Source organism: Strongylocentrotus purpuratus, unplaced genomic scaffold, assembly GCF_000002235.5.
Source record: "Strongylocentrotus purpuratus isolate Spur 01 unplaced genomic scaffold, Spur_5.0 spur5_scaffold_12, whole genome shotgun sequence".
NCBI lineage: Eukaryota > Metazoa > Echinodermata > Echinoidea > Camarodonta > Strongylocentrotidae > Strongylocentrotus > Strongylocentrotus purpuratus.
In genome coordinates, this window is record NW_022145597.1 from 11443218 (window position 1) to 11469884 (window position 26667).

Consider the following 26667-nt stretch of genomic DNA (forward strand, 5'->3'; position numbering starts at 1 on the left):
GGTCACTGACAGGTGGCTATCTCATCAACTTAGCTCTCAATTAACAAAAGAAAAAGAGCATCATGGGGGACCAACAGGCGCCGATTGGGGAAGTTTTCTGTATAGAGGGAGCAAGTAGCTACAAGTAGTACAGTGGGGCTTTAATCCACACACTGAATTGAATACGGCTCCTGTTTACCAGACCCCCATAAGATTCTCACTTTCTTAAATCTTTGTTGCCTCCAGGTGAATACATGTCCAATTTGGAGATACCCATCTACGAAGATCTTCAGGAGTTCCCTACTGTCAAAAGATTTATGGAGGATGCTCTGGACGACTACAATGCCACACCAGGCGTCGTCTCGATGGATCTGGTGCTGTTCAGGGATGCTATAGAGCACGGTGAGTACAGCCCCCGTTTCTTCTGCATTTGGGTCCATATATGGTATGGTATGGTATTTATTGAATCATGCATTGCAGTTACATATACTGAATTGCACATGGATATACATTGCACTTTAAACACAAGTGTACAATTAAAACAGTATCATTTACCTAATTGTAAGTACACATATATATCACATGTTTATCCTTACTTTTGTACCATATGTAGAATAAAAGGAAAAATATAAACAAGAAGGAAATGGGGAATATGTACCTTGATAAAATATGAAAGTGAGGAAGAGAGAATAAGAGACCGAGAGATATAGTGAAGAAAGAGAAAGAGCAGGAAAGATAGAGAGATGGAAAAAGAGAGAAAAAGAGAGAGAGAGAGAGAGAGAGAGACGAGGTAAAGAAGGGGGAAGAGAGAAAGGGGGATCTTGCCAACAATTTAAAATTACATACAAATTGGCAATAGTGTTGAGCAAGGCCTCTAGCTCGTGTTGTCACCTCTAGATATTCAAGGCAGCATTGCTCAGCAAGAAGTAGGCATCGCTAGGTCTTGTAGTCTTTAAAGATCTTTTGAATGACAATTTACTTATTGCAGTCTTTGAAGAAAAAAAATATTGTAACATGTTACCAAGATGGTTTTCAATACACATCTGTCTAAGGTATCAATTTTTATTGAATGGGCAAAGCAAAATTAAGCAACTCTAACTTAAAAGTTACGTACTTCTTAAATTTTTGGCTACTTTCGATGTCATTATATCCCAAATAAAATAATTATTTAAAAAAATTAATAAATGGATTGTGTATTGAGGAGGTGTGTCACAAGCTTTCATCACTGGCCAAGAAGGATGGAATCTAGGCAGTCCTGAGAGCACGGTTCTATTATGTTACTCTTGTACTGTAATTACGTTTAGTTCACTTTTTCTAATTCTCTGACTCATTTGCCTTCCTTTCCGTATCCAGTTTCCCGAATCATCCGTGTGATTGGTCAGCCCAGAGGCAACATGCTATTGGTTGGTATTGGTGGGAGTGGTCGTCAGTCTCTCACCCGATTGGCTGCGGCCGTCTGCGACTTCACCACCTTCCAGATTGAGGTGACCAGACATTATCGCATCATAGAGTTCAGAGACGGTGAGTGAGTGAATAGATGCTGAACCAGTATGACCTTTAAAGCCCCTCTGTACTAGTTTGGCCAGGAGGGATTAGACGTCCCACCATGGTAACTGACAGTTGGTTATCTCATCAAATCAGCTCTAAATTAACATAAGAAAAAGGGGACCTTGGAGGATCACCGGGTACTGCTTTGGCATTGTTGGCTGTATAGAGGGCGCAAGTAGCTACAAGTAGTGCAGTCCTGCTTTAAAGGGGGTGGGTCATCAATTTTCATGTGCAGTAGGTCTTAATTTGCAGACACCAGACTTGGGCAGGTCTGCAAAAAGCAAACCTGTAGTCCCATAAAAAAACACCCCTTATATAGTTTTTTGGGGGGAGTCTTCGGGAGAGGGAATTGTAAGATGATGACTTTTCCATGTTGGGTGATTGGTAGTAATTGCAGACCATTTAGTAAGGGCTGTTGGTCATAAAACTGTTCTTTGTGAAGAAGTTGCTGAATCCCTGCTGATCTTTTTAAATATTTTTTTCCTGCAGATCTAAAGCGTCTGTACAGGACGGCCGGGGTGGAGAACAAGCCCACCATCTTCCTCTTCAACGACACCCAGGTGGTCGACGAGACCTTCCTGGAGGACATCAACAACATCCTGTCCAGCGGAGAGGTGCCCAACCTCTACAAGGCCGACGAGTTTGAGGAGGTGCGCACCGAGCTGGCGGAGGCGGCCAAGAAGGACGGCATCCAGGACACGCCCGAGAGCATGTTTGCGTACTTCATCGAGAGGGTGCGCACCAACCTGCACGTGGTTCTCTGCATGAGTCCCGTGGGTGACCCATTCAGGTTCGTGAACGATTTGCTCGTAATTTTTCACGTTCTTGAAATTGTTGCCTGTTTGTCCGTCGATCTGCTTTTATAAAGATTATTCTTTCAATGTCTTGCTCAGTTATATATCATTTTGACCCCCTTTCTTGCTAAGATACAAGTTAAAATCTGATCTTTCCATTTCATGCGTCTTGACCTGAATACCCATAGTTAGAAGTCAAGCCTGATATTAATCTGAAGGGACTCTGTTCAAAGGTTTGTCGTACCAACTGTCACCTGCACCAATTAAGAGCTGAGTCATGCATTAACTCCTGTAAACGTGAAATTCTGTCCATTGACCAGATCTTCTTGAAAGACAACATTCACCAGGCTCTTCATGATTTTGAAGACTAAGAACCTGATGACAGCACACAACTTTCAACCAACCGTCCCATATGACTGATCTCCATGGATGTTGGCAACCACACAAACAAACATAACAAAGTCTCTCTCCCTCTCTCTCTCTAAGTGCCATATCGAATGACTTTGGCAATCATGCTGTACCACAACCCTCTGCTCCTAGCTTTCTTTATTAGCACCATTCCCAGTTCTTTCACTCCTCTCTCTTCTAACAATTTCTGCAGACTGTCCATCCAAAGTATCCTTCCTCTTCCCCTACTCCTCCTTCTTACAATTCTCTGTACACTTATTCTGGTCCTCATTCCCATTGTCCGATTTGTCAGAATTTTGCCTAACTTTGAAAATGCAGATTTAGCAAGAACTAAAGTCTACTATAGAGTAAAACAAACATCCACTTATATGCTTTGTTAATCTCTTTTGATATCTTTTCTCTTAAAGGAATCGCATCCGTATGTACCCAGCCTTTGTCAATTGCACCACCATTGATTGGTTCTGCGAATGGCCGAAGGAAGCGTTGACGGAGGTAGCCGAGAAGTACCTGGAGTCTATAAACGTTGGAGAAAACGAACAGGTGAGGACGTACAGGGTCTTCTTAGAGCCAGAAGGGTGTTCACTCTTTGTAAAAGTATATGAGTTAACGCTTGTTTAGTTGTCAACAGACAATATTTTAGTCCTTCTTGCTCTTAACGAATGACATTCTATATATCAAACATTAAAAAAGATTACCAGTACTAGGGTTGATTATCAGGACTGTTGTTTTATTTCACAAATGGTCGCCCTCTTTCAGATTGATATAGTAATAATGGTTGATTCAATTGAAGTCAATTTTTTAATTCATTAAAAAATCACATACAATATATATACATTGAGAAGTGTACTGGATCATTAGCACCCGACTTAGCCGATGGCTTGAGGGAAGTGGGTGGACCCATATAAGTGAGAAATGTGGAAAATACATAAGATTAAAATTCACAATAGATTTTTTAAAGATTTAAAAAAAAAAAATCACAATATAACAAAATGCAAGACATTACAAACTAAAACAATTATAATACAGATAATTGTGATATATTGCAGTCTACCTATGCAAGAGCTGCCATTTAAAGTATCAAAAGACTCATAACGGGTAACCTTCATAATTTATTTTATTCATTCATTTGTTAGCCTCACGTAGGGTTAGGTTTAGGGTTAAGATTTCTGCACGATGCAGCAATCTATAGAGCATTACTTAAATTGGAAGCTAGTGAAGTCAGTCTGCCCATATGAGGGTCTCATTTTCTGTTCTTGGTCTTTCAGTTGAAGCCCAACATTGCCCATATATTCTGTACAATGTACCAATCTGGACATTATGCTATGACCATGGTGACCATCAATTTCACCTTGTAAAACCTCTACCAAGAAGTCGTAAAGCCCCACTGCACTACTTTGCCCAGGAGGGATGCATCAGTCCATAGAGCATTACTTAAATTAGAAGCAGGTGAAGTCAGTCTGCCCATATGGTTGTAAACGAGTGTTATCAAAAAGCAATTTTCTGTTCTTGGTCTTTCAGTTGAAGCCCAACATTGCCCAGATATTCTGTACCATGCACCAATCGGTGGTCCAGAGCTCCAATCAGATGCTGTTTGAGCTGAAGCGTCACAACTACGTCACACCCACCAACTATCTGGAGCTTGTTACAGGATACAAAACGTGAGTAATTTCTTTTTATCCCCAGTATCCGCAGCATTCTGCAAGAAATTCACGTTGGTTTGATTTTTTTTGTCAAGTATTGAAAAATGCATGACCTTAAGTGTAAAGCTTAAATTTTAGAGCACTTTGAATCAAACTGTTTTTTTTTTAAGGACAGGAAACCTGTGTTTAAAGATAAGGGTATTTTTACATGAAACTGTTGTGAGTACAAGTACAAATTGGCCAACGTCAGGTGTATTATACATTTCAAATTTGTACTATTGATGGTTTATGAATCAATTCATTAGGATTTCACAGATTTTTCCCCCCTCACCTGATAAAGGGCAAGAAACAACACCGTTAACAGGAAGGGAAGCAGTCAACAAGTTTCTGCATGTATTCAAATTGCAGTTAAATAAATGATGAGCAATCTTACATGCTATTAAATTCTTTTTCGTCTATATTTCCAGAGGCATCGATATTCGATTCTGTGAATAATTCTTTATTGTACCGATCAAAAAAACTACCAGGTTGCTGTACGAGAAGCGCAAGGAGCTTGGCGACGCGGCCAACAAGCTCAAGAATGGTCTGTCCAAGATCGACGACACCAGGGCCAAGGTGGAGGTGATGTCTGTAGAGCTGGAGGAAGCCAAGATCAAGGTGGCTCAGTTCCAGAAGCAGTGTGAGGAATACCTTGTGGTCATCGTCCAGCAGAAGAGAGAGGCGGACGAACAGCAGAAGGTAAGTCCATGATCCGGATGAAAATCCTACAGGAAAAAAAGTCTTGATAAGGTGGGCAACTACTGCCTTTGTTCATATGGTAGATCACTTGTAAAGATGATTGGCCAACTCATTAAGGAGATTTCATTTAACTTAGTTTTTACGTGCAAAAAAACAAATGAAAACAACTCAATGATTACCCTGTTGTATAATAATAATAATAGTTCGTCCTTATATAGCGCATTTCAGGACCGCAGGCCCTCTCAATGTGCTTTACAGATATAACTGTATGACTGCAGGCACTGAAGCCTTTCATCAGTTTATATGTATGTATGATGCAGGCAAAACATGAAGAATTTTGAACCCGTGGACTGTAACCCTCACCAATACTTGAGCTATCTACAACTGTCAATAACAACTTAGAGTATTAATTTCCCCGAAAAGTGGACCTGTATATTCATGTTTGCCCGTCATGGAAAATATGAACAGGGACCATTGTCAAATTAGCCAGGCCTTCCAGTACATGTACGAACACACAAATCCAAGACTGTTAACCGATTAAGAATACTTACAATATTTTCCCGAAAGTGGACCGGTGTATTTATGTTTTTATCCGTTATGGAAAATATGAACAGTGACCATTTTCAAATTAGCCAGGTCCTTCAGGACACGTACAAACATACACGAATCCAAGACTTTTAACCGATTAGGGATACGTTTGTCCGTGTTTGTCAACAGTCCGTGCAAGCCCGCAGTGAGAAGATTGGGGAGGAGGAGGTGAGGTGTAAGCAGATGGCTGAAGCCGCACAGCATGACCTGGACGAAGCCCTTCCCGCTCTGGCAGAAGCCGTCAAGGCCCTGGAGGCTCTCAACAAGAAGGACATCGGTGAGATCAAGTCCTACGGTCGACCCCCGGTGCTGGTGGAGAAGTGCATGGAAGCAGTCATGATCCTAAAGGGTCACGAGCCAACGTGGGCCGAGGCAAAGAGACAGCTAGGTAAGAACTTCTCTTCATTCACTCTTCGCCTTTAAACAAATTAGTTCACCAGTGTCCTTCAGATCAGAATAGTATGAAATCCTCTTCAATCTTATAAAGAGTTATGATTGATCCAAATCAATCGTAAGTCCTCCAATCAATTGCATGTTTGCAGTCTCCTAACTCTTATGTACATAGTTGCAATAGATATCAATCGAATATCAGTTGCGATTGATATCAACTCTTTATAAGCCAGGGCCCTCATTAAGAATTCCCTCGTTAAGAATGACACCACAAGCTACATCTCTGGCAAATATGATAAAATTGTAATGAAATATGAAGGATGATAATATGTTGTTGTTAGTTGTCTTTAAAAATGATAGCAAAATCTGTCCTGTCTTGCATCCTCTTCGACCAGGTAACCAGAACTTCATCAAAGACCTGATCAAGTTTAACAACGACAATTTGTCCCTCGTTAAAAAATGACACCACAAGCTATATCTCTGGCAAATATGATCAATTGTAATGAAATATAAAGGATGATAATATGTTGTTGTTAGTTGTCTTAATCCTCTTGCATCCTCTTCAATCAGGTAACCAGAACTTCATCAAAGAGCTGATTGAGTTCGACAAGGAAAACATGTCAGACAGGGTGCTGAAGCGCATCGGCCAGTACTGCTCCCAGCCGGACTTCCAGGCCGAGATCATCGGCCGCGTGTCCCTGGCCGCCAAGTCGCTCTGCATGTGGGTGAGGGCCATGGAGACGTACGGCACCATCTTCAGGGTGGTGGAACCCAAGAAGCAGAGACTCAACAATGCCCAGACTACCCTGGCAGAGAAGCAAGCCATCCTGGCTGAAGCCAAGGCAAAGCTACAGGAAGTAAGTGCCGGGTCTTGTATTTCATTTCATGGATACTTTTATCAAAATTGCACAGATGTTGGTCAGTCACCCAATAGTGTCTGACAGGGAAGTCTAGTAAGTAAATGGGTTTCCTTGCCTAATTTGAATACTACATGTAGGTGTCACATGAGTGAGTGACTCATGTGACACTAGGACACTGCTAACGTTTAAATTTCACAGATAGGACATATTCATAATTGCTGCAAAGTCAGAATTTGATGTTGGCTGCAAAAGGCCGGACATATTTTTATTTATTTATTTATTTATTTATTTATTTATTAGTCTTTTTTTAGTAGGGTGGCTCCATCAGTAGTTCAATACTGTTTTCCGTGGAGGCCCTACATAGTATCTTTAAATGAGAATTTCAAGATCACACCTTTGAATGACGAGTACAGAGTTTCCCCTTGATCACGTACCCTCTTGAATGATACTTTCAGGTCACAGATCGCATGGAGAACCTGAAGAAGCAGTACGATGAGAAGCTAGCCGAGAAGGAAGACCTGAGGATCAAGGCGGAGCAGATGGAGATCAAGCTGGACCGTGCTGGCAAGCTTGTGTCTGGGCTCGCAGGAGAGAGGGACAGATGGGAACTCAATGTTCATGTAAGTTTATTGGTGTAGCTTTAAGGTGACTCAGTAACATTGCCTCCGATTCTGAGACAAAATCCTGGATTAAGCTGATGCTGCAATGATAATTATAAACCTTTAGGTCAGTCAGGAATCCCATGACTTTTACAATCCGATCACCTGTCTGATTATCAAGATATTCATGATTGGAAATAGAAACGTTTTTTATAACAAAACAGTCTGTTGGGGAAAATGAGTATGGTCAAACCGGTCACTCAAAGATTTTTACTTTTTTGAGGCACTACTTGATTATTTGGAGGGCAATTTTTTTTTATGGCTTCAATATTACACCATATCACAGACACTGATAACACGTAGGGCCGTGCATCTCAGATTTAACATTGTTAAACGATGCCTTTAAGCGTTATATAAATCCAGAGTTTTATTTTTATACTAATATTTTTGATCTAAAAAATGTTCATAGTTATTTGTCCAACCAATTACCAAACAGTTGTTGATATGATATGCCCCTTTGATCTCTCATGCCTCTGCAGGACTTGGAAGAGAACATGGTATACCTGGTGGGTGATTGTCTGGTGGCTGCAGCCTTCATGTCCTACATGGGACCCTTCTTATCCCACTACAGAGATCACCTAGTCAAAGAAGTCTGGCTGAAGGAGGTAAGGACATAGTCGATATATGTAGCATTATTCTATGAACCTTCTGAAGGAAAGAGAAGTTTTAACAGGTTCTACAGACCTGCCAACCAGTATGATTGAATCATATTTTATACAATTTTTAGAAGTATATATGACAGTACAATTTTCCTCAATAAAATATGATTTTCTAACAACAAAAAAGTATTTTGTGTGTGCGTGTGCCATTTTTAATAACAAAATGCTCATTCTGTCCTATAAAGTATCGTACGAGCGTCTCACATGGGCAATTTGGGGATGTTCATTGGTTCATTTAACACACTAGTCATGACGAAATCATGCATATTCAACCAATGATCCATAAACAGATTTGGTCCTATATGTAGGAACTGTAAGAGGCATCGTCATTGTCAATTGAGGCATTTGTCAGTAAAATCCAACTTTTGGGACTAAAGAATACAGTTTCTGAACTCTAGGGGTTGGCAGGTCTGGTTCTAGTGCCTTGATCCCTCCCATGGATCAGGTCTTTTCCAAGACCTTGATGTCTGCTTGACACACCAAGCCTGCTAGACTGTCAAGATAATAACACCTATAGATATCAAGTGAAAGGATTCTCATTGATACCGTACCTGTGAACTCCTCAACCAACTGAAACTTGAAGAAAAAAAAACAATGAAAGCAATTCTAGTAGAGTACAGAAATTAAACCATACGCAGATGGCTTCCATATTTGGTACCGAATGAAATGCCAAAAAAACAAAGCAACAACAACCATTTTTTAAAGGCTAATATGACCTACCTTTATTAATGGAATGCACTTTCAGTGCATGCATATTTCTTGCACCCATCAAAGATTTTCAGGTCAGCTGATGAGATTCCTTGAAGCATGACCTACTAGAGAACAGGGACCTGTTTCACAAAGCTTTTTTTCAATGACAAATGACAAATATCAGTGACAAATCTGCTGATAACCAATCAGAAGCAAAGATTTTAGTATCTTATAACAACAACTGTCATTTGTCACTGATGACAAGTTTTGTGGAAAAAAAAACTGGAAGTGCTCACTTTGTTTTGAGAAATTTCCTTTCTGTGGGTAGTTTTTTTAAAGTTTGTTGGGGGGAGGAGGAATTCTCTGGACAATTTTCAAATGATCTTTAATAAGCGATGTAAAACAACTTTGGAGTGAAGTTTAAAAGAGCAATATGTAAATGAAATTGCTGTATTTCATTCCTGTCTATATATAGGTGAGCAAGCTTGGTATTCCTCGTAGCCCAGACTTCAGCTTCTCCCTCTTCATGTCGAAGCCGACGGTGGTGAGAGACTGGAACATGCAGGGTCTACCCTCGGATGCCTTCTCCACAGAGAACGGTGTCATCGTTACCAGGGGCAACAGGTGGGTGGTGGAAGATGATGGTGATGATGGTGGTGGTGGTGATGATGATGGTGGTGGGGGTGGTGGTGATGATGATGGTGGTGGTGGTGGTGATGGTCCTGGTGGTGGTGATGATGATAATGTTGGTGATGGTGGTGGTGGTGATGGAGATGATGATGGTGGTGGTAGTGATGATGATGGTGACGATGGTGTTGGTGGCGATGATGGTGGATTTTCAGCATTATTTAGTTTGATAATCATTTGGTATATTTACCTTGGATATGAGTATTACTCTCTTGTGACCTTTAGAACACAGTTGTTGTGATAGCATATGAAAATTTGTTTTATCATAATGACATCTGAAGTATCATAATGACATCTGAAGATGTTGATGATTCTGGTTATAAAGTTCCCAATAGTTATTGTCCAAAGAAATACTGAAGGGATGGTATATTTTCAGTTTTATGATGTACAGTAGCTTTGAAATGTTGAAACTCTATATGTTAGTATAAGCTTTGATAATAACTTGTTGATCTTCCCATGTTTCCAGATGGCCACTCATGGTTGACCCTCAGTGTCAGGCCATCAAGTGGATTCGTAACATGGAGACCAAGCGTGGCTTGAAGATTATCGATCTCCAGCAGAGCGATTTCCTGCGCACCCTCGAGAATGCCATCCAGTACGGTTTCCCAGTTCTCCTGCAGAATGTGCAGGAGGAGTTGGACCCTGCCCTGGCTCCTATCCTCAACAAGTCTATCATCAAGCAAGGTAAATACTGCCAAACCTGCCTTAGTGACCACCTGTCTACAAAGACCACATTTTTTGATTCCCTTGAAAATGGTTTCTCATTGAAAAATGTACTAAAGGAACCTGTCTTCAAAGACAACCTGTCTTCAAAGACCACTTTTTGTGTTTCCCTTAGGTGGTCGCTGTAGGCAGGTTTGACTGTACTTGATACACAATCGTGGTAGATTACATGAAAATGAAAGAGATGTGCTTGCATTGACATGTAACTCTTGCAAACTTAGGACCCTTATAAATGCTCTGTGATAGACAGCTTCATGTTGATTTTATCATCAGTGGTTCCTTTTGAGGAAGTTCTTTACCCATTCAAATAGTGAATTGTCTGTACACATTGATTGTTCTCGACTATAGCGTACCATACAAAATGACCACACAGTCATGCATCCATAGATAAATTCATTCATTGTCCATCCTTCCCACTGCTGTAGCTCTGTTCATTTGGCAATTGGCCTTTAATTGACAAGGCGTTTTGTCTACAGATGTCTCTCTTGTAGATATAGTAAGTGAATAGCTGGCAAGATCTATTCCAAAAGATTACTGTGTCCTGGTTACAGCTGCCAGAGCTAAATCCAGGGCAATACATGTCATTTTCCAACCACTTTTGAAATGCACAGAGAAATGATATTATAAAGTAATATATTTAAAATTAAAAAGAAACAAGAGAGACAAAGAAACGAGAGAGACAGCGCTAAGAAAATGTGTGACTGATCACTTCGCTTGAGAAAGTCCACAGGAGTGGACGAAAGCTTGCCCACAAAATTCAAGTTTGGTAGAAGCTTTTAAAAAACTACATCTGTTGTTGCTATATTTACTACTATTTCATTGTTCATCCTTGCCTGTATCGTGCAGGTGGCAGGCTCATGATCCGTCTGGGCGACAAGGAGCTGGACTACAACCCCGACTTCAAGTTCTACATCACCACCAAGCTGGGCAACCCCCACTACACCCCGGAGATATCCACCAAGACCAGCATCGTCAACTTTGCCGTCAAGGAGCAGGGTCTGGAGGCCCAGCTCCTGGGCATCGTGGTGCGCAAGGAGCGGCCGGAGCTGGAGGAGCAGAAGGATAACCTGGTGATGAACATCGCCGCCGGCAAGAAGAAACTGGTGGAGCTGGAGGATGAGATTCTCAGGTAGGCAGTAGTAGTACATGTGGTAGGGCAATAGCTCAGTCGGTAGAGCAGTGGTATCGTAATCCCGTGACCCGGGTTCGAAACCAAGTCGATGCGCTAGTGCCCTTTGGTAAGGCATTTATCCTCACTACCAGGTCCCTCAGAGAGGACCTTAAATTCGTTGATCCTCTTGTTTCTTACTAACAAGCATTTATGCTTTCTTAGCAGTCAGTTAAAATAAATACCAAAAAGTCTGTAGGAGGGAATGGGTGGTGGTAGTGGTAGTTGTTATGGTGGTGAAAATGGTAGTTGTGCTGGTCAAGATAGTAAAAGGATATACACAGTGTACATTAAGTAAAAGTTACTGTAACTTTATTTATTAATATGAAAATAGTAGAAATTGTGATAAAAGTAAGAAAATACAGTAATTATTGGTAGTTGTGTATCCAAGCATAAGCAGTAGCAACACCAGTAGCACTTGTAATAGTAGTAATACTCAATAGCATGCATATTTTAGTGAATTAAAAAACTATTAAAAAAAAAGGTGTCGCCTCTAATACAAGAACTTAATATTATTATTACTGTCAAACCTACTTTAGTGACCACCTGTCTACAAAGGCCACATTTGCTGTTTCCCTTGAAAATGGTTTCTCATTGAAACATGTACTAAAGGAACCTGTCTACAAAGACCACCTGTCTACCTGTTGTGTTTCCCTTGGGCGGTCGCTATAAACAGGTTTGACTGTAATACTCAAAAGCATGGATATTTAAGTGAATTTTGAACAATTTAGTGGTGGCAAACTAAAACAAATGTTGCCTCTTGACCTCCATACTAAAAATGGAACCCCTGATTGTATTCACAGGTTGTTGAATGAGGCCCAAGGATCTCTCTTGGATGATGAGCAGCTGGTTAACACCCTGCAGTCATCCAAGAAGACCTCGGAAGAAGTTGGTGAACAGCTTCAAGTCTCTGAACAGACGGAAGCCAAGATTGATGCTGCTCGTGAGGTATAGTATTACAGATCTGCATGGTTCAATCTGGTGTGACCCAGTTTGATCTGGTGTGATCTAGTGTAATTCATTGTGATTTTAATTGTGATCCAGTTTGACCCAGTGTGATCCTGTTTGATCTGGTAGGATCTTTTGCAATCCCATGTGATCTGGTGTGCATCCAGTTTGGTTTGTTGTAATCTAGTGTAATTCATTGTGATTATAATTGTGATCCAGTTTGACCCAGTGTGGTCCGGTTTGATCTGGTAGGATCTTTTGCAATCCCATGTGATCTGGTGTGCATCCAGTTTGGTTTGTTGTGGTCTAGTGTAATTCATTGTGATTTTAATTGTGATCCAGTTTGACCCAGTGTGATCCAGTTTGATCTGGTAGGATCTTTTGCAATCCCATGTGATCTGGTGTGCATCCAGTTTGGTCTGGTGTAATCTAGTGTAATTCATTGTGATTATAATTGTGATCCAGTTTGACGAAGTGTGGTCCGGTTTGATCTGGTAGGGTCTTTTGCAATCCCATGTGATCTGATGTGATCTGGTGTAATTCACTGGGATCTGGTTTGCACCAGTGGTATTTCATTAGCATGATCTGGTGTGATTCTGTGTACTTTGCTAGATTATGAGAATATGTAAAGATTTTCTTAGTTAATGAGTGTAATGAAATTATATGTACATGCTCAACTAGGAATCTGCTGTGCTGGATGACTATCAGATTTTTAATTCTGTTGCATTAATATCCTATTGATTTACAAGTTCCTTTTTTTTTGAGGCGATATATTTCAATTGATTAAATCTTTTCATTTTGATATCTCAATAGGGATATCGTGGATGCGCCCAGCGAGCGTCCATCTTGTTCTTCGTTCTCAACGACATGGGACGCATCGACCCCATGTACCAGTTTTCGCTGGACTCCTACATTGACCTCTTCAACGTGTCCATTGACAAGAGTCACAGGAGCCCTCAGTTGGAGCAGCGAATTCTCAACCTGAACGAGTATCACACCTACGCTGTTTACAGGTATGTGATCTTGCTTTCTTCTTAAGGTCTCTTGATGAAAATGGGTTGAGTTCATTTGCAACTATTAAATAAACCTGCTGTTGTAATTTTTAGAAGTTCGAGTTTCTCTTCTTTCAAATATGTGCCAAGATTTTAGAGGATACACATTTGACAGCTCTTGGGACACTGCCTCTTTACTTCTTTTTGTGCTTTCTTTCTAGGTACACCTGTTGCGGTCTGTTCGAGAAGCACAAGCTTCGGTCTGTTCGAGAAGCACAAGCTACTCTTTTCCTTCCAAATATGTGCCAAGATTTTAGAGGATACACATTTGACAGCTTTTGGGACACTGCCTCTAAACTTCTTTTTGTCCTATCTTTCTAGGTACACCTGTCGCGGTCTGTTTGAGAAGCACAAGCTTCTCTTCTCCTTCCAGATGTGTGCTAAGATCTTGGAGGCTGCCGGCAAGCTCAACATGGATGAGTACAACTTCTTCCTCCGAGGGGGCGTGGTAAGTCCTCTACCTGTCTGAGTTTAGGAGTCTTTTCATATCAAGACAAACATTCAAGATTCAAATGATTTTATTTCTCATGCAAAACATAATACAATGAATGTTTTTTTTCTTAATTTTTTTTCTTCCAATTTTTTTTTTAAACTCTGACAGGCTATTTTATTGAAAATAAATCTCTGAATAAGATATTTGAATACATGTACAATGAATATCATATAATACTTGATAATGATACATAATACAATGAATGAGTATATTACAAAAAACATAAAATCGAACTATACAAATATAATAGTAATGGCACAAGAAAAGAGGAACTAACTAGAAGCAGAGCTTGTTGAAGTATTAGTTCCTCAGAGGCTGTTTTACAATACGTCTTGGAAATAAAGTATTCATAGAAAATCAATAAATTTTAAAATATGTAATAATAAACAAATGTTGGATTACTGCCTTATTACTTCTAAACTACTTCTAAACTACTTCTACTTGATATCATTACTTATAGGTTCTGGATAGAGAGGAGCAGATGGACAATCCGTGCGCTAACTGGCTGGCTGATACCTCATGGGATAACATCACTGAACTTGACAAGTAAGTCCCATACATACTTTGGTCAAAACTGGGTAAATATTGGCAGGAATTAAGTCCATTGGATTCACTGTACATAAAGTGCTGTCAGAAAAAACCCTTCATAAAATATATATAGCTGCCAACCCTTTTTACTTATGAAGATTTTTTATATCAAATTGTCCATCTACATTTTCTTCATAAGGGCTTACACACATTATTTTCATGTAATTTCCACAATAGTGTCTCAACAACTTAAAATCGAAACCATTCAAGGCATATGTTTATTGTACTGTATACATAGTTTGTTTGCACATGTATAGTTCCATCTGTGTTTAAAACACACATTCTGTGTGTTCTAATGGAAATCATGTCCAAGACTTGAAATGTTAAATAATTGGTACCAAATATTTAAGAGATTATCAGATCAAACCTTGGATAAATGTCCAATTAAAAGTGATGTACATGTACACCAAGATATTAATGAGGCTTACAACTATAAAACATGTCTCAACTTAGTTGTTGCTCATAACTTATGTTGTATACACTGGACAGCACCGTCAATTATCAATTCACACCATTATTTTGTCATTATTCATGAACAAAATTACAAAATATAGGAGAAGCAAACTTTGAATATTTGATAACGAGTGTATCTTTGATGCTTTGATAATCATCTACCTAATCGGATTGCAGGAGGTAAACAAAAAAAATTCTCATTCCAAACTAAGTTTGCAGTTAGTTCTTTATACTTCAACAGACTTCACAGATGTATATACATGTCCACATGCAGCACCGCCATGCCCTGTTCTCATATGGCTTGTAAAATCTGCATGATGTACATATTAGCTGTAAAATGCTGCAGTGAAGTTACTGTATATTTGTACATCATGCAGTGAAAACACCATCGTATGAGAAAGGGGCCAATATATCGAGGAGAAACTTTTCCATGTTTATGTCATGTTTCTAAACTTTTCCTATAATTGGTGTAATTCACCTCCTATGGGGGAGGGGGTGTTAAGTACAATGTCATCTATTTAGGGCCAAAAGGGCTTTGAATCTTTGTAATAGGTATATATGATTTAATGCCCCTACGACATGTTTGTTGATTTCAGATAAATAATTTCACATAAAAAAAAGTACTTTTTAACCAACTCTACATGCTACTATTTAGACATAACAAATTACATGGAAAAGTTTCTCATCCATCCATGCACACTAGGGCCCTGTATCTCAAAGTTACCATTGATGGCATCTACCATGGAAACCTTGATTTTAATTGGCTGTTGAGCCCTGTTTACATGGTAGTTGCCATTAATGGTAAGTTTTATGCTATGGGCCTAGTAATGATCATTTGATTTCAAACATGCCATCTTCAAAGAACTAATAACCATCAATATCATGCCTAACCTCCATTTTTTCCCCTCCATCTTTGGCCTTCATCATCATAGTAAGTGAGTATTTGTATTAAGAAGAAAAGGTGATGTGGGTAAGAGGGTTTCACTGTGTGGTGGGGTAGAACAGTGTAGTAACTTCCCAAAAAGATCAGTTCATATCATGAACATATATTAATATATATATATATATATATATATATATATATATATATATATATATAGTCATAGTTTTGGTTGGGTGATTTGAACAGTCATGGGTTAACTTGTGTGATGGTGGAACAGTGTAGTACCTTCCCAAAAAGGGATACGTTCACATCATGGACATATATATATAGTTATAGTTTGGGTTGAGTGATTTGAACAGTAATGGGTTAACTGTGTGATGGTGAAACAGAGGAGTAACTTCACAAACAGGGATATGTTCACATCATGGACACATATATAGTCGTAGTTTTGGCTGAGTGATTTGAACAGTCATGGGTTAACCGTGTGATGGTGGAACAGTGTAGTTACTTCACAAACAGGGATATGTTCAAATCATGAACATATATATACAGTTATAGTTTTGGTTGAGTGATTTGAACATTCTTGGGTTAACTGTGTGATAGTGGAACAGTATATGTAACTTCCCAAACAGGGATAAGTTCACATCATGGACATATATAGCATAGTTTTGGTTGGGTGATTTGAACAGTCATGGGTTAGCTGTGTGATGGTGAAACAGAGCAGTAACTTCACAAACAGGGATCTGTTCATACATAGTCATAGTTTTATAGTTGAGTGATTTGAGTGATTTGAAAAGCAACCCTATATGACCCTATAACATCTCAAATATAGACCTATTCACATTTTGAACACCGATACTTTGTAGTTCAAGTGGTTTGAACACTTTACTCTACATGTAGGTGTGAAGGTCATGAATTCAAGCCTTGGGTTAACTGTGTGGTGATAGATTAGTGTAGTATTCTATAACTTCACAAATAGAGTTCAGTTAACATTGTGAACATACATGTAGTCATAGATTTCATCAATTGGCTTGAACACTTGACTGCATTGCTATACAGGAAAAAGGGGTATTTGGTAATAAAGAAATTACTCCGATGCAGTAAGCACCACAATCGTCAGGGTAGCTTTGTAAACCAGGGTCATATGTCACATCGCGTCACGTCACATCACGTCACATCACGTCACGCTTCAAGCACCTTGAATGTGAGACATGTGGTTGACATGAGCGTTAATGTTCCTTATTTTAATAGAGAAAGATAGATAGTCTAATGGACGTTTTGATTCTAATAGTTACCACTGAAATGTGATAAACAGTATGGCAACAAGACTGGAGTTACGGAAGTATAAAGCTATGAGTATGATAGGATAGCAATACTAATTCAAGATGGAAAGTTTCCAATAGATTCAACTAACTATGATGTAAGGAGGAGTTTTGTTTCTTTAGTGGTAAAGGTATTACTGTAGGTAAAACATTTGTTCTATTTAGTTACATGTGTTGCACTTGTTTACCCATTGTGCTGGGACCTGTTACACAAAGCCTTTTTTCAATGACAAATGAAAAAAATCAGTGACAAATCTGCTGATAACCAATCAGCAGCAAGGATTTCAGTAGCTGATAACAAAAATTGTCATTTGTCACTGATGACAAGTTTTGTGAAACACCCCCCCCCCCCCCCCCCCTGGTCTAGACCACATGCTTTATAGTCAAGATGCCCACCCATCTAACCAACTTTGCCCCTATCATTGTACGTTGAAAAATTACACTGTATAACATGTTTTCATCGTAAAACTAATGATCATGTTTTTTATTTGAAGTATGAACTGCACAATTTGTTTGTACACTTTGCGTTGAACTATGATGTGACTTTGTGGGAATCGATTTATTGATTATGATGTGAAGCACTTGCACACTTAACTGTATACCATATGTCTTTATGCGATGTATAATATTTTGTAGGCTGGGAAGCATAAGGGCATTAGAACCCTTCCAGGAGAGGATTATTTCCAGCGTTAAATTTATTGTATATTACTCTTCAAATTGGCCACATGCATTTTAAAAATATAATGTAATGTCTGTGAAAACAATATACATGGGGGAAAATGTTGAAAAGTTGGGGGAAAAAAAATTGATAACAATGATTTTGAATTTCTCAGCATGTTGCAAATTAAATTAAAACATATATTCCTTTCTAAAATTCCTGGAGAACAATATACAACTTACCATTTTTGTAAATGCAATATGTTACTATTATTTGCACCATCCAATCTATGTTCCTCACAGAATTCTCCTCCCTGCCCCCCTCCCACATTCCCACTACCCCTTCCCCCGCATTCCCCTACCCCTTCTCAGTATTGCTAGATGTAAGCGCTCAAAGCTTCCCCACACATCGTTCTTACGGAATACGCAATATACTGTCAATGTATTACTTGTTGTTAGGTGTATAAGACTTCTAACTTCTGCAAATACTTGTTATATACAAGAATTCAAAGTATTTATTAGTTGGCCATTCATATCTTTACCCTACCTACAAGTGTACACCTCCAAAGCCCTCTAATAATCAGTTTTTTTTTAATACAGGATTAACTAAATAATTAGAAAAAATATTTAATTGCAGACATAGGTTGACCGTTCATTACAATCCGCTATGTAGACCTACACAATATAATATTTTTTTTCTTAGTATATTTTGTAAGACTGTAAGAGGGGGGGGGGGGTACTTTTTTTTAAGAAGTTTTAAATCTGGAGGTGTTTCTGAATTTTAGACCATTATGTTCTCTAAAGCCTCTTCTCTTGGGGGAGTCCTAGCTAGCTGGCTTCTGTTTCCTTCATGTAATTCCTCATATGAAAATGACAATTGTCTCATTTTGAAATTCATGGCCATGCAACCAAACAAATGTAATGATTTCAGTAGCTGACATCTCTTGTTTAGTATTGATACCAGATTTTGTTAACAGGCCTTCAGCACGTAAACCTATTGACTACCGGAACTTGATGGCTCCTGTATGATCCTATTGGAATTAAATAATTCAGTAGTCAGGGGGTTAACCGTCTCAGAGAATGAAGTTCATATCCGTCTCATGTATCGTTTCCTTCCCTCAGACTGGCTAACTTCCATGGTATAGTACAGGCCTTTGAGCAGTATCCAAGGGACTGGCACGTTTGGTACACCAGCGCAGAACCAGAGCTAGCAGGTCTTCCAGGTTGGTATCTTGAGATGTAAATCTTTTATTTGTAAAGCGGGGGTAATAATATGATTGCAGGGCCCTCAGGGTGAACAGTATTAATAATGATGAGGCTACCCTGGATAAACGCTGGAATAAGAAAATATTATTAGTAGTAGTATTGTTGTTGGTGTTGTTATTTTATATTGAGGCATTATATATATATATATATATATATATATATATATATATATATATAGGATTTTATTAAAATCAAAACGCATCAAAAACCAAGAGCAAACAGTCCGAAGACTGACACCTGTCTTGCATGGGTACAAAATGAAATTTTCAGGTTGCCCATCTGCCCTCTCCCTCCATCCCAATTTTTGTTACACCAATTAATGGAGAACCATTGAAGCAATTGCAATCAAACGTGGCTTGCCAATACATTAGCATGTAATGATGAATTGATGAGATTTAGGATGTAAGAGGTCAAAGTTAGCAGGATGTTGAAAGTGTGAAGAAGAAAAAGATCCCCAGATATCTCAATAAAAATATTTTGCTGCACAGCAATTACCAAATACCGGTAGAGTATACTCTGCATCTGCCAAGGTGCACGTCTTCAACTCCCTTCTAGTGGTGCCACCACATTGATGGAAAATTCATAAATGTACTTTCAAGAGTAAAATTCAGAGGGTTTTTTTCCAATTAAAATTGCCATTTGATAAGTCCCATGAGAATTAATTTTGGAGTGCATCTTACATCTTTTCTGATGTAGCAATAGAAAACGTGAGGTTCTTAATTAGCTCCAAACCAAGTGTTCAACGTCAATGTACCTGGGTGGGTAATTGATGCCCATGGGGCAGGATTTAACCTGCTGAATAATAATTTGAGATGACTTAATTAGTTTTAAGCCCATAGGAAATGCATGTTGAAAGGAAAATGAATTTTCTCCCAGTGGATTAATGTATTTATGACACACTTTTTTTTTATATTTGCAGGTGAATGGGACAACGCCTGTAACGAGCTCCAGCGCATGTTGATTATTCGCTCGCTCCGACCGGATCGTGTCTCCTTCTGTTCAACCTCCTTCATTGTGAACAATCTGGGCTCCAAGTGAGTTTGTTCTTCTTCTTGTATTTGTTCTTGTTCTTGTCCCTCTTGTTCTTCTTCATCTTCTCCTTCTCCTGCTCCTTCTCTTTCTACTTCTTCTTCTTTTCCTCCTTCTTCTTCTTCTTCTTCTCCTTCTTTTTCTTCCTCTCCTTCATCTTTTTTTTTCTTCTTCTTCTCCATCTTCTTCTTCTTCTTTTCTTCTCCTCTTTCTCCTCCTTCTCCTCCTTCTCCTTCTCCTTCTTCTTCATCTTTTCCTTCTCTTCCATCTTCTTCTCCTTCTATTTCTCAAGATTGCCTAATTCTGGGCCCATGCAGTTTTAATAATTCTTTAAAATACAGCAACTGCAACAAGTAAGTCTGTAATAAATTTGCCACTTTATACAATAAAAGTCAGTGATCTCAGTAGCCTATATCCATTATTGAAACCTGTTTCTGGTAAGATGTTTTATAAAACAAGGGCCCTGATTCGTATTCTATTCTTAAAATGAATTACATTTCAATTGAAAAGTGTGGCTTGACACTTATTTGAGAGAGGCATCAACTTCTAATCAAATTAACTTAGAATGACTCTAACTTAGGTGGTAGAAAATGTATGACACGTGTCTGAAAAAACAAGACTTTTTTCTTTCTTGTAGAATGTAATATAAATCGCTTACTCAAGAGAACCGGAAATAAGCTAACAACCTGGAAAACACAGAGACTTGAAGAATTGTAAATGGGATTTTTCACTACTTGCCATAAAAATAAAAATGGGATTTGATGAGGTAAAGCGATTAAAGGGAGTGTAGCCTGACAAGACTACGTGTCTTTCCCGTGGCCTGACTTGGGGGCCAATCGGGTATCATACGACTACTGAGGACGCGACCGCAGAAATTACGTGCATGCAAATTACACATAACCGAAGCATGAGGAGAACTTTGGTCTGTTACGCGAACGCTGACCATGTAGAGATTAAGTTGCTGACTACCGTTAATGGCGTTTACCAGTATTTCTCAAGCTACACTCCCTTTAAAGTGAAAAAAAATGATATTGACATTCATAAATTTTCCTTTTTATACTTTTATAGATTTGTTGAGCCTCCTGTCCTGGACATGAAAGCAGTCCTGGAAGATTCCAACACCAAAACACCTCTCATCTTTGTACTCTCCACTGGAGTGGTAAGTACTTACATTGTGGAGTAGAAGCGAAATAGTCCGGTGGATAATTAAGTCACTCGACTGTAGATCACAAGGTACAGGGTTCAAATCCCAGTCAGGCACTAACGTCCTTCGGCAAGACTTTAATCTACAATTGCCACTCTCTGTTTTAATGGGTACCCAGTAGGATGCAGAGGTTGATGTAGTTTTGCTCAGCATTGTTAGCATCTGTAAAATGGTGCCTGCATGGCTGGAATGCTCCCCAGGAAGTGGAGAATGTGCATATCCTATATCCGATGACATGGGAAGTAATTTATCTGTAAAGCGCTTAGAGACATAGCCCGTGTATTAAGCGCTACATAAAAACGCTGAGAATTATTATTACTAAGTTACCTTGTTTAAGGGGTACAAATCATCCCCAATATGTTGCTCTGTCGCTAACTTTTTTTCTTCAAAATTGCTTGTATAAAAGAGATATTGCAAGTTTAGATACATTTTCAGTAAGCATAAACGAGCATTGTGAGTCGACTTTCTGATGCACCTGTACAATTGACAAGGTTATGTAATTTTTGCCAATTTTGTCTTCATAATGGCCACTTGGGGGAATATTAGAAATCATGCAATTAATTTGCTATTATTCATACCTTTACCAAGTTTTGTCATTTTTTAAGTATGTGAACAAATTATTCATCCCTATACATTTGTGTTTATTGAGAATATGACATATGAAAGCTTACATCAAAGAGTATTCAACAAAGGCCCTAGTTTTTCAAACAGTCCACCTTTAATTCTCGAGTTACAAACAAGTTACAAGAAAAACACATAAATATCAAATTTACAAGGGGTATGAATAAATCAGATGTTAACTGTATATTGATGTTTTTCCATCTCCATTGCTATGCTAGGATCCTACAAGCATGCTCCTTCAGCTAGCCGAGCAGAGCGAGATGAGCCATCGGTTCCACGCCCTCTCACTGGGTCAGGGTCAGGCTCCTATCGCTACCAGGATGATCAAGGAAGGCGTGAGAGAGGTAAGGAGAGGAGGAAGGGCAGGAAGAGATCATGATAATGGTGATGGTAATGATTGTGTTTATGATGAGAGTGATCATGGTGTTATTGTTGATGATGATGGTGGTGATGATGATGATAGGTCAGGCTCGTATCGCTACCAGGATGATCAAGGAAGGCGTGAGAGAGGTAAGGAGAGGAGGAAGGGCAGGAAGAGATCATGATAATGGTGATGGTGATGGTAATGATTGTGTTTATGATGAGAGTGATCATGGTGTTATTGTTGATGATGCTGGTGGTGATGATTATGATAGGTCAGGCTCCCATCGCTACCAGGATGATCAAGGAAGGTGTGAGAGAGGTAAGGAGAGGAGGAAGGGCAGGAAGAGATCATGATAATGGTGATGGTGATGGTAATGATTGTGTTTATGATGAGAGTGATCATGGTGTTATTGTTGATGATGATGGTGGTGATGATGATGATAGGTCAGGCTCGTATCGCTACCAGGATGATCAAGGAAGGTGTGAGAGAGGTAAGGAGAGGAGGAAGGGCAGGAAGAGATCATGATAATGGTGATGGTGATGGTGATGGTAATGATTGTGTTTATGATGAGAGTGATCATGGTGTTGTTGATGATGGTGGTGATGATTATGATAGGTCAGGCTCCCATCGCTACCAGGATGATCAAGGAAGGTGTGAGAGAGGTAAGGAGAGGAGGAAGGGCAGGAAGAGATCATGATAATGGTGATGGTAATGGTAATGATTGTGTTTATGATGAGAGAGATCATGGTGTTATTGTTGATGATGATGGTGGTGATGATTATGATAGGTCAGGCTCGTATCGCTACCAGGATGATCAAGGAAGGCGTGAGAGAGGTAAGGAGATGAGGAGGGTGTCGATGATGATGATGATGATGAGGAGGAGGAGGGTGTTGATGATGAGGAGGAAGAAGAAGATGATGGATGGTGATGGTTGTGTTTATAGTGATGGTGATGGGGATGTTGACGATGACGGCAGTGGTGATTATGGTAGTGATGTTGGTGATGATTATGAGATAAATTTTGTAGTAGTGGTAGGGTGAAAGACCGCAATGTTGATGATGGCTATTATTGTGATGATGATGATGACGATGATGACTATTTTGATGAAGACTATTATGATGATGATAGTGGTGGTGGTGTTGATTATGATAATTTTTGTAGTAGTTGTGGGGTGATGAAAGGTGATGATGATGTTAGTGATGGTGCTAGCATTGGAAATGATGATGATGATAATAAGCAAATAACTACCGTTGGTGAAGGTGATGGGACAACCTATCAATTCCGAGGCGATCTGGAAGTAGCTATCTTTCCGAAGCGAAGCTGAGGAAAGATAGCGTATACATTCTGATCGACGAGGAAGTGATAGTTTGCCATCGCCTAAAACCAAAAGGTGATTATTTGCTTTATATTCCACATCTAAAACAATTTAACTACAAAAAGAAAAGGACGTGTATGCATCTACATAAAAGACACCAGGCCCAAATTCACTCAAAAAAAGTTAATTTTTTTAACCCAACCCCTTGAGGGAACGGTGCGCGCATGTGTTTGTTTTAATTGCGCTCATTGGTGATGCGCGCTTATTATTACGCCTGTTTTAGTGCACTTTTGGAAAATCTTCAGTGAAAGTGCGTTGCCCTTTGTAGATAGTACCTCTATCTTCAGTGAAAGTGCGTTGCACTGTGTAGATAGTAGTACTATCTACACAGTGTAACAAACTTTTTGCTTCTCCCATCCCATAATGGGCGAACTATCTTTCATCACGTGATTTCCTTTTGACGAATCGTAGAGCAAGATTCTTAGTATGTGGAATATAATGACTATTATTGTGATGATGATAGTGACTAGTATTATTGTTATGATAATGATGAATTACAAGATGAAACACACCACCATGGAAACCCATCATATCATCACTGTCCTCCCCACTCAAGGGTAACTAGGTATTCACTTGTCTCTCACTTGTCCTTGAGATTAATTCCTTATGGCAGGGAGGTGGGGTGCCTCATCTCCAAACTCCATGTCTGATTATAGTACTAAAATTGAAGAAAAGGGAAACTCTTTCTATCAAGCCTGATAATTACCTAATTTTTCCCATATTTTTTTTTTTTTTCTTCTTTATTTCCCCAATTTTTTCCATATTTTCCCATGTTTTCTTACACAAAAGGGGGGGAATGTTGTGGAATGCTATTTTTTTGTCCCCGAATCCTTTTTCTTTACTGTTTTTTTTACGCGTTGAGGAAAAAAAAAACTTTTTAGTGCTCACTATCATCCCTGTTCTATGAAGGATGTATTCATCACTATGGTAACTTAATATACACCATCTTCTTTCCTCTTAGGGTAACTGGGTCTTCCTGGCTAACTGTCACTTGTCCCTGAGTTGGATGCCCCAGCTGGACAAGCTGGTGGAGCAGCTGCAGATCGAGGAGCCCCACCCCGACTTCAGACTGTGGCTCAGCAGCAGCCCCAACCCGGAGTTCCCCATCTCCATCCTCCAGGCTGGTATCAAGATGACCACAGAACCGCCAAAGGTAAGAAGAGTCCTAGGGTGCATGAAACGCTGAAAAAGATGTGTTTTCTGTAGAATCACAATATAAAATGCATCTTTTTCAGCGTTTCATGTTGCGTTTTGAAACGATTGACGAAAAATCGCTTGAACGCAACAGTGTTTTAAACAAAATGTCTTTAAAAACCTTGTTTCTAGGGTGAAAAGGGTAAGAAGAGTCTTATGGTAGTGCGTTCAAGAGACACTTTTTCACCCTAGAAACATGGTTTTCAAAGACGTTTAATTTAAAACTTGGTTGCGTTTGAGCAATTACAAGCGATTTTTTGACGGTCGTGAAAATAAATGTGTTTCAAAACGCAAACATGAAACGCTCAATGTCCAACGCACATTATAAATGCTCGGCCCCATTCAGCATGAAATAAAGATGTTTCAGTATTTTAAAGTAACGTTACGATAACGATGCTTTCAATAGTATCCTAGGGCCAGTTTCTCAAAACCGTCATGAGTGTGGAGTGTGGACATCCCGTAGAAAGATGTGTTAATTCTCTATTAAACACATATTTAAATGGGATGTTTGAAGTTTGACCTCCCGGTTGCGTCTTCTTTTTTAACCTAACCTAGCCATCCTACTGCTGCATTTGATTGGCTCAAAGAAACCTATACGTCATGTGCTAGTCGTAAATATTCATGATACGCTCACATCTGATGCGATAATTTATCAAATAATGAGATTTCATATCAAAATTACAAGTGCAAAGCAAAGTTTATTTAAAATAAAAGACAGTGCAAGAAAATCGGGAGGCTTATCGTAAACCGGTTAAATTAGTCCAGAATCTGGCCGATTTAAGTTTGATCTCCACCACACCGTACCAACGCAATTATTCATATATTCAAATATTACTATACAGCGCTAGGATGGCTAGATTAGGTTTAAAAATGTCTCCTCTTGGTTATGAATCTCTCTGCTCTTCCGTCTTGACAGGGTTTGAAAGCCAACTTGAAGCGTCTGTACCACCTGGTGACCGAGCAGCAGTTCCTGCGCTGCTCCAAGCAGGACAAGTACAAGAAGCTTCTCTTTGCTCTCTGCTTCTTCCACTCTGTACTCCTGGAAAGGAAGAAGTTCCGCATGCTCGGGTGGAACATCATGTACGGCTTCAACGACTCCGATTTCGAGGTGAGTTTTAATGGCCCTTTGAGTTTTATAGGTAGCACTGGGCGCCGTCTTCATTTAATTTTTTAATTTTTTTAAAAATAAGTTTTATTTGCAATTCACATTGTCACAAAAGATAATCTCAAATAAATATTTTTTTCTCAATAATACAGAGACATGATTGAATGAAATAGAACATCTCATGAAATAACATTCGTTAAATTTCAATTTATACTATACTGGGCGCCGTCCTATAAAGGGTTGTGATTGATCCAAATCGATTGCAAGTCCTCTTATCAAGTACAAGTTTGTTGTCTAGCTCCTTTCTCTGATGTACATAGTTGGCATCAAATAATTTGGGATTAATATGAACTCTTTACAAGACATGGCCCTGGAGTGCTCTGTCTAGTCATAGTGTAGACCCGTAGAGATCTTCCATTTGGTGGCCTGACAATTCCAACTACGGTAGATTTAGATGTGCTTGTGAATGCAATAATGACTTTGTTCCCGGTGCTATGTTTTCACCCAAACAATTAAATGAAAAATGTCACTTGCAAATGTTCATGTAGGGTGGGGTTCATATCAAATGATAGAGTCTTATTC

The 26667-nt window shown here is 39.2% G+C and overlaps 1 protein-coding gene across 1 annotated transcript in view; it reads left to right on the forward strand.

Moving 5' to 3' along the window:
* The window catches only part of LOC100888151 (dynein heavy chain 2, axonemal), an 83705-nt gene that overhangs the window by 48544 nt on the left and 8494 nt on the right, over positions 1-26667 (forward strand). Inside the window, exons 51-73 of the mRNA XM_030981822.1 lie at positions 226-381; positions 1333-1500; positions 2017-2317; positions 3137-3269; positions 4248-4387; positions 4897-5107; positions 5825-6083; positions 6656-6942; positions 7401-7565; positions 8084-8209; positions 9429-9577; positions 10107-10324; positions 11210-11492; positions 12335-12479; positions 13293-13492; positions 13853-13979; positions 14485-14570; positions 19050-19150; positions 20113-20227; positions 21291-21381; positions 22266-22391; positions 24748-24939; positions 25897-26088. Coding sequence (XP_030837682.1) covers positions 226-381; positions 1333-1500; positions 2017-2317; positions 3137-3269; positions 4248-4387; positions 4897-5107; positions 5825-6083; positions 6656-6942; positions 7401-7565; positions 8084-8209; positions 9429-9577; positions 10107-10324; positions 11210-11492; positions 12335-12479; positions 13293-13492; positions 13853-13979; positions 14485-14570; positions 19050-19150; positions 20113-20227; positions 21291-21381; positions 22266-22391; positions 24748-24939; positions 25897-26088 — 3971 coding nt within the window. The remainder of the gene's footprint in view (positions 1-225; positions 382-1332; positions 1501-2016; positions 2318-3136; positions 3270-4247; positions 4388-4896; positions 5108-5824; positions 6084-6655; positions 6943-7400; positions 7566-8083; positions 8210-9428; positions 9578-10106; positions 10325-11209; positions 11493-12334; positions 12480-13292; positions 13493-13852; positions 13980-14484; positions 14571-19049; positions 19151-20112; positions 20228-21290; positions 21382-22265; positions 22392-24747; positions 24940-25896; positions 26089-26667) is intronic.